At 59.6% G+C, this 8,625-nt stretch overlaps 1 protein-coding gene across 1 annotated transcript; it reads right to left on the reverse strand.

Moving 5' to 3' along the window:
- Positions 1–710: 710 nt before the first annotated feature.
- GNL1 (guanine nucleotide binding protein-like 1) lies at positions 711–8,619 on the reverse strand (the record flags this gene model as incomplete). The annotated part of the gene is given in 12 exon segments (XM_015570658.1): positions 711–1,648; positions 2,005–2,145; positions 2,365–2,527; positions 2,595–2,773; positions 5,908–6,102; positions 6,427–6,522; positions 6,675–6,702; positions 6,704–6,823; positions 7,479–7,550; positions 7,664–7,815; positions 7,952–8,088; positions 8,360–8,619. Coding segments are annotated over 12 exon segments (1,791 nt in total), but the record flags the coding sequence as incomplete, so codon positions are not given.
- Positions 8,620–8,625: the final 6 nt, after the last annotated feature.

The raw sequence follows: 8,625 nt of genomic DNA on the forward strand, positions 1-8,625 counted from the left end.
GGCCCCAACACCTCAGGCTCTTTGGCTCCATGGCTGCCCAGTGACCCAGACCCTGGATGGGGTGCTTGAATGGAGAAGGGAACCTGGCCCAGCCCCTTACCCACACCCCTATCTGATGGCTGACCTGGCAAACAGCGCTTTTGCTACAACCCAACCCAGACAACACTGTCACCAAGGAAACAGCCAACTCGCCCTTTCCTCCAAAAGTGAAGTCCGGAAGTCCAGCTGCTCACGTGACAAGGGAGACACAGCAAAGCCTTCCGCGCCACCTCAGGACAGCCCATAGCTGCTGAGGCCCGCCGGTCACACAGCTCACCTGCACTGCACACTGCGGCTGCACCCCAACCAGGGAAGATGGGATTCAGGAGGCTCGTCCGGGGCCTCACCCTCTGAACCTCATCCATCCTTAGTGCACAGGCTGCTGAACAACACTGCACACAGTGGTTCTCAACCTTCCTAACACCACGACCCTTTAATACAGTTCCTCATGTTGTGGTGACCCCCAACCATAAAATTATTTTCATTGCTGCTTCATAACTGTAATGCTGCTACTGTTATGAATCGTCATGTAAATATCTGATATGCAGGATGTATTTTCAGGGGTCGCAACCCACAGGTTGAGAACCACTGACTTAGGTCCGTCTGCTCAAATCACAAATGTGCACGCTATTTGTTCTCCAGTGATGAAGACTCTACTTGGACACATTTAATCAGCATTTTCACAAGCATTTAGTCTTAACTAAGTATTTTCATCAACAGGAAACTCTAGAATTATACTGTATGAGCCCAAGAATTTGGAGAACACTACACACCCTTAACCCAGGAACGTGGCTGCCGGAGTGCAGTGCGCCACGGCCAGGCCGCAAAGTCCAGGCAGGCCCATCTGTGCATCGTTACACGCTAGGCGCTTAGCCCAGCCCGACACAGTCCACACTCCACAAATACTTGCAGAATTTGAATAAATCCTGTAAAATTCTCACTTGGAGACATCAGTAGTGTCACTTCTTGCTGCTTCTCTCCCAGAAGCTCCTGGTAGAACCCAGGTCTGGCAGCAGGGGGCACACAGGCCGCTGCTTACACCTGAGAGGGATGACACAATCTCCTCAAGGGGTTGAACTCAGACCAGGCCTCAGAAGCTGAAGAGCCCTGGGCTCCCCATGGGGACCATGGCATTCCCGAGGTGCGTGGCAGTGGCCTCACACCCACTGACTTGACTCCTAAGAGAACTTTTCCTTCGCAGAGAAGCCTCCCACCGCTGTCCGTCCGTCTCGGGCAGCGCGCCCACCTGAGGCCATCTGGGGAAAGGGCTACAAAGCAGACCATCTTTATTCACAGCTGGGAGGCAGAGGGGACACCCCGGGTCCGTCCAAAAGCAGACACTGGGAGGGAGAGCGCCTGGCTCAGCACTCGTCCTCGCCCAGCATGGTGTAAGGGTTTCGAGAGGCCAGGCTGGACCCTGGAACTGAGGTTGGGGTGTCCTCATCCCCTTCCCCCTCCTCATCCGCATCTCGGTCCTCCTCTCCCTCCTCTTCACAGGAGCTGCTCAGCTCTTCTTCCTCCTCCTCCTCTTCCTCCTCATCACCGGCTGGCCCCACCCTACCCTGCAAAACCACCAGCTCCGTGGTCTCTGGATGGGACTCCCAGGTGCCTGCGGGACCAGAACAAGAAAAAGAACAGAGGGGAGTTTTCAACAAGAGGCTAAAGCCAGAGGAAGATGGGGAAGAGGCAAAGACTAAGAATAACAAGAATTTTTGTAGCTGCTGACATGCCTGCATCCACCCCACCTCCCATGTGCTGGGCACTGCACAGCTCTGCACACATTAACTCCAGTTTTGGGCACCACCTTGCTGGGGGCAACTGACACCCAGGCTCTGCAGATGAGAGAACGGCCTCAGAGACAGCCACACAGAGCTGGCCGACAGGTGCAGACCCAGGTGTGCCCGGCCGAGTGCCACCAGCCCCCGTTGCCTACACTACAGCAGGTGGGGGTACACTGGCAGTGACCTTTTTGGTCCAGGTAGCCCGGCGGGTGGAAGCACAGGCTGAGGCGGCCATCCAGCGCCAGCCTCAGGAGACTGTTGGCCGCTCTGTACACATCGTTCCGCGCCGCCTTAGCTGTCTTGTAGCCACGTTTCTCTGCCCAGGCTGAAGGGAGAAGAGAGTGGTGGGAGGGAAGCTCATGAACCCCACTGCCTAACACATCTTTCCAGTTTTCCCAGAATATGCCAGGTCAGAGATCTGGCTGCCCCTGTGACAGATATCTGGGGTGGCCAGGAGCTGGGTGAACGGCAGAACCTCTGAGGAGAGGAGTGGGGACATGGCAGGACAAAAGGCCAGGGGAGGAGCCAGGTCCCCAGAACCCACCTTCACAGATGTCCCAGGCACACCAGGGGTGCTCGGCCACGGGGTCCTCGGCCTCCGGGTGGCGCAGGTGGAGCAGGGCCTGCACGGGGACCCGGGCGGCCAGGTAGCCCACAGCAGTGTAGGGCTCCTGGATCTGGGCGATGGGGTAGATCCCTGCCAGAACCTGCGGAGCACGAGCCTCAGCACCAGCCTGGATCACCCGCCTCCCGCTGCCCCCTCTGCCCGCATACCTGCAGCTGCCTGGGCAGAAGGGAGGGGAAGATGAGGCCCGGGCAGTCACAGAGCTTCACGGAGGGGGTCAGAAAGTAGGTCTGAAAGTACCGCGTGTGGCCCGGGGTTCTGGAGACGCTCACGACCTTCCGCCCCACCAGCCCATTGATCAGTGAGGACTTTCCCACGTTGGGGAACCCTGAGGAAAGCAAGGCAAGGTAGCACCTGGCAGCTCGTCCCCTGGGGGGAGGTGGGCGCTGCATGGGGAGCTGAAAGGGAGAGGCTCAGGCAGGAAGGGAGCACTAGGGCTGTGGGGCCCATCCCACCCTCCACTCCCTGGCTTTGTGACTCAAGGCCATTCACTCAACCTTGTCCCCTCCTCCTGCAGCACAGACACCTCCCCTCAGAGTGGCCACGAGAAGCACGACCGCGCTGGGCGCTGCGCTGGCCGGACCGCCTCCTCCCAGAAGCCTGCAGTGGGCCCCCCAGGACTGCACAGACCTGCTCGGCATGCTGGCCTCCGTGCACATGTCCCTTCCGAAGGCTGTTTCCTACACCCCGTCTCAGCCCCAACCCGTGGCCACAGCCTGGAGCCAGTCACTTCAAGCTCTTAGGGGCCAGCCCTCCTCTCCAACCTGACCCCGTCTCTCCAGGTCACCCATCCTGACTCACGTCCTCTTCCCCAGCTCTGACTCTAGGATCCCACTCACAGCCTGTCCCTGTCCAGACCCTGAGCTCCCTGGTCCGCTCTCCCCTCCACCGTACTCACCTGGCAAAACCCCAATCCTGCCAAATGCACTGTCCACTCAGCACCTGCTGCTGGCAGCTGCGCCACCTCCACCAGCAGGCGCTCCTTTCCATGGGAGGGAGGCACAAATCACCCTCCGCTGGCAGCACCCACAGCCATTTCTCTGCCCCTTTATAGTGAAACTCCTTCAAAGACTGGTCTCCTTTGGTCATGGCTATCAACTGTAACACGCACTCTCCTCCCTTATCGCTCTCTCTCTCCCCCCTGAGCTCCAGGGCCCTTCGTTTGCTTCCGTAACTTGTTTCCTGAGCCCATTTCTTCCATGGCTGCCTCCTTCTACCTCTGTGACTTTCTAGGTAAACTTCCTCTTACACTTTGGAAAAAACTGTAACAGCCCTAGCTGGTTTGCCTCAGTGAATAGTGTTGGCCTGTGGACTGAGGGTCCTGGGTTCGATTCTGGTCAAGGGCACACGCCCAGGTTGTAGGCTTGATCCCCACTAGGAGGTGTGCGGGGAGCAGCCAATCAATGATTCTCTCATCATCGATGTTTCTCTCTCTCCCTATGCCTCTTTGAAATCAAAAAAATATATATTTTTTAAAAAGGAAAGAAAAACTGTTACACAAAAATGTGTACAATATACATGTGCCAGATGAACCCATCACCCTTCTGGCCCAGAGTGTGATGCTCACCCCGGAGCCCCAGCCCCTCCTGATCACAGCCCTCCGCCCTGCAGGGACTCCCTGCCTACACTTCCTTTCAGCGTTAAGACCCGTGTGTCCCTGAACCATGCAGTTCAATTCCAGCTTTTCAACTTGACACGAATGGACGCCTGAATATGAAGACTGTCTGGCTCCTGGCTCACAGCACTATCAGGCCGCCATGCCGTTCCTTCTCCCGCCGGCCGCCCAGCCGGGCTCTCCTCCCCGCACTGAAACCACTCGTTCACACACTAGGCCGCTCAGCAGGTCTCTGCTCTCGGCTCACTTGACTTAGTAACACGCGGCACAGCCAGCCCTCCTTTCCTCTCCACCACATGGCCCATGTGGCACGGGGCTCCCTGCTCCTCCTCTGCCCACCTCTGCACCTACCACTTCTCCCACATCTCCCCCCACCCAGGACTCTAAGTACCAGGCATACCCACCTCTGGTTCCCAACTTAAATCTCCCCCAAATTCAAATCTCGTCCTCTTCCCTAGACTGCAGGCTCATATACCCACTACTTATTCAATATCTCCACTGGGGACATATGTTTTTAATCTCAAAATTAATGTCTGAATCCCCTCCCCTTGCAGCCCCTCCAGGCTGTTCCTCTCCCATCTTCCTGTCTCAGTATTCCCGACGGCACAGCACACCACCTGGAGCCCGCCTCTGCGGCCTGCGGCCTGCCCACGCTTAAAACCCAGGCAGCTCCCGGGCACAGCCCGCCAGCTTCTCATTAGACGGGAATAAACCCAAATGCCTTCTTAGCTACAGGCCTTCAGGTGCGGCCCACCTGCCTGGCTTCACTGCTCGTCCCCTCGCTGGCCCGCTCGCTCGCAGCCTGGAAGGCCCCTCCCACTCCACAGCCGCTCCTCCATCAGCCCGGGCTCTCCTCAGCCTCTCGGGGACCTCCTCTTTAAGTTGCTCTCTATCCTTTTTATTGTCCCTAAATAACATCTTTTCAGATGACTGCTCGATGGATTCACCAGAAACAAGCTCCGTGAAGGTAGGGGCGTTCCTGCCATGTCCATGCAGCACCCCCTGTGCCAGCACCTGCACCTCCCGCTCAGGAGCAGACGAATGAACGGAGCTAAAGGGAATCCAAACTCAGGGCTGCCTGTGTCCCAGCAGCTGCTCGTCCTGCCACCCCCAACACAGGCAAGTCGGTGCCCAGGCCTGAGAGAGGGCACAGGACCTCCTGGGGGAAGCCAGGCAGTCAGCAGTGGGGAGGCTTCCCTAAGACAAACCAGAGGCTTGACAGGAAGGCGGGGGCACTGCAGGAGCCAACCACTGGGCAACCCCTGACTTCTAGGCCGGGCCCTTTTGGTTCCAGTACCACGACTTTGCCAAAGTCACCTCTCCCCACTCCCACGAGAATTAAAGGGCCCTGCGCCTACTCGGACACTCCACTGTCCCCACCGCGAGCAGACAAATCTGCACCACGGGGAGTCTCCCTGACAACAGACCTCACGGGTTAAGATGCAGGAAGGAACCAACATTTGCTAAGCTCTTACTATGGACTAGTTAACTACGACTGAAACAGGTCACACACGTCACTCAGAACAGTGCCGGGCAGGCAGCAAGACCGGACACATGTTAGTTTAACAATTATTCTTATCGTCACCATCAGTCAGGCTTTGTCAGGCTCTCTGTACTCTTCCCTGCACTCCTCCCATCCATTCTCTGACTCGGGTATCGCTGTCATCATTCGAAAAACCAAAGCACCTGAGACGCAGGGTGAGTGAATACTTGCTCGACACCTGTAGCCACTGAGACGAGGTGGAGTTTCACGCCGGCGGCGTCCTAAGACCCGGGAGCCCAGGGACCCGATCGCTTCCCTCCTTCCCCAGTGTCCAGCCCACCCTGTGCGACCACCACCTCCTCACCCACACAGCCGATGGTCACCACGCCGTCCTTGTAGCGCTCTTGGGCGGGGCCGGCTGGCTCCATGGCCGAGTCAGTCTGCTGCTCCACCAGGACCGTGGGCCCATCATCCTCTTCCTCATCTTCCCCCGAGGCACTGCCCCAGGCGGCCCCAGCCACGTCGCGGGCAATCTTTTCCCGCCAGCTGCTCAAGTCCACTGCTCAGGAAGAAGATGGAGAGGGCTCTCCCTAGGGCCGCATCCACACAGCCGGGAACTGATGCCCTCGAGCTGGACAGGGACAGGCTGCACAGGCCGGCTCTCCCCAGGCTGCACTGACCGCCCCTGGAGTCACGTGCATCCCTCAGTCCAGTTTCCTGAAAGTCCTGGGAAGCCCGAAGGCAGCGGCTTCTCCGGCCTACCTGCTGCCTCTCTAGTCCCAACACGTCACTCTCCATCCCTCCCGGCCTCGCCTGTGTCCACAATACAGGGCTGACTTCAGGGAAGGCGGGCACCGTGACTCGGGGCCGGGGTCTCACCCACCTTTCCCCGCAGTGATGGCCTCACAGGCTCTCAGCAGCTGCTCCGGCCCCAGGGCCCGAGCCCATCCTCTCCCCCGCCTCCGACTCTTCTTCAACACTGTGGCCCAAGGGTACAAAAGGGTTGGCACATCGCACCTCCGCCGCCATCCTCAGGTCCAAAATCAGGCACCCCCTTGTCAACAAGCTCCGTTCTCCTCTTTATCCCCTGCCACCCCCCCTTCCCTGCTGCCCTCCTCACTGACCACTCACCGCCACTATGGTCCTGTGGGATGCGAGGAATGCTTCCAGGCGACCACGAGAGCCGGCGGGGCCAGATCCACCTTGTTCAGCACCAGCACCAGGGCCAGCCCAAGCTCTCCAGTCACATACTCGTACAGTGCTGGCGGGAAATTCACAACCTGGGGCAGGGTTGATAAGAGGACGAGGTTGGTAAGAGGATGAGCAATGTTAGGTCAACCCAAAGGTCTCTGCCTCTAGCAGACACAGCTTGAGACAAGACCCTGGTGGCAGCGGATTCTGGGACAAAGGGTAAATCAGCCAAACCGAACTACAGACACAAAGCAGGGGCTAAGTGCTGCCCGCGCACTTGTGTGGGAGCGTGCACAGGCTGCCACGGACCTCCACCCTCAGTTCCTTCCCGGACCTCCCTCTCCCGCTGCAGGCCCACAGGCCCACACAGCCGTCCAGCAGCGTCGAGAGGCTTAGCCACCACCCAGCATTCCCGGTGAGTCCTTTGCTCACTGAGGGGCAGGGCACGGGAGCCCCAGCTGCCTCATGACATCCTGGGGTCTCCACTCTGGGACTTTCTATTGTTTAGTTCTGCTGGGCTGGGAAACAGGATATACAGTTTTCCATCACGGGGTGACGGAGAGGAGTCAGTTGGCCAGGGAAGAAGGGACAGGCTGTGGCCCTGGTGAATAAAGAACCGAGTCTCTGACTACAGACATCAGCACAAGGCAGGAGCCTGCAGAGGAAGGAGAATACCTGTCTCCCAGCTCCTGCCTCTGCCCTGGCCCAGGAGATCTCCCTCCCTCCCCCCGCTGGCCCACTCACCGGATGCCGGACATCGGTGATGAGCAGGACGATGTCAGACATCTCCAACACCCGCCACAGCTGCCTCCACGTCTGTAAAGAGAGAGTCGGTGGAAAAGAATCGGAGCCTGGAGCCCCTTTCCTGCCCGACGCCTGACCATTTACCCTGAGCCACCATGCCCACTCCTGCCCCGCTCCATTCACACCTCCAGATTGTGCTCGAAGTAGCTGAGCTTCTCCGAGGTGTAAGCCCCATGAATCTTCCCAAGATACTCCTGGAAGCTCCGCTCCTCCTGGCTCATTAGCTGCTCCTTGGACATCTCATAGCGCCAAGGGGGGCGGCGGGGGAAGTCCAGCACTGCAAAACCAAGGCAACGCCCAGCAGTGTGAGGAGTTCCAGGTGCACCCCAGACCCTCCTTCCTCAGTCAGCTCCGCCTCCTCACACTCCCCCAGCCCAGGGCTGGTCCCCAACAGCGTGCTGGGCTCCCCTCACCGGAACCGGGCTGGTAGACCTCCTGGATGTCCAGCTCCAGCATCTCGGCGCTGACGGGCTGTAGCACTTGCTCGCGGGCCGCTCTCTTTCTCTTCTCCACCTCCTCCCGGCTGTCCCGTTCAAAATGCAGTCGGTATCTACGCGACAGGGACACGACACCCATGGCAACCCTGTGGTCACAAACTCCACTCCAGTGCCGACGCCTTCGCCAAGCTCTCCCCAGGCCTGCTGACCTCCTCCCCGAGTGGGCCCTCCCCAGGCCCCTTTCACGCGGTATCCTCACCTTTCTAAAAGCCCGCCTCTTTCCAGCCCTCCGAAGGGAACGTCGGCCCGGGAGACCGGGGCACCCCAGCCCCACCACCTCGATTCCAGGCCCCGACTTCCGGTCCGCGGGGCAGGCCCGCTCACCGATTTGGGTCAAAGCCTCGCGGGCCCAGCCCCTGGGGAGGCTGCTGGTTGAGCCTACGGATCTGCTGGGTCACGGAACCCCGGCTGCCGCTGCGGCTGTTGGAGCTGGACCGCAGCCCATCTTGCAGGCCTGCGGGAGGAGCGGTGACGCGGGGCCGCCTCCCTGGTCGTCCCGGCTCCCGCACCGCACCCGCTCCCCGCCCCGCTCCCCTGGCCGCCCTGCTCGGGGCCCTCGCTGGGGGGCGGGGGCAGTCCCTCCTCCGGCC

Source organism: Myotis davidii, unplaced genomic scaffold (assembly GCF_000327345.1).
Source record: "Myotis davidii unplaced genomic scaffold, ASM32734v1 scaffold1007, whole genome shotgun sequence".
Lineage (NCBI taxonomy): Eukaryota > Metazoa > Chordata > Mammalia > Chiroptera > Vespertilionidae > Myotis > Myotis davidii.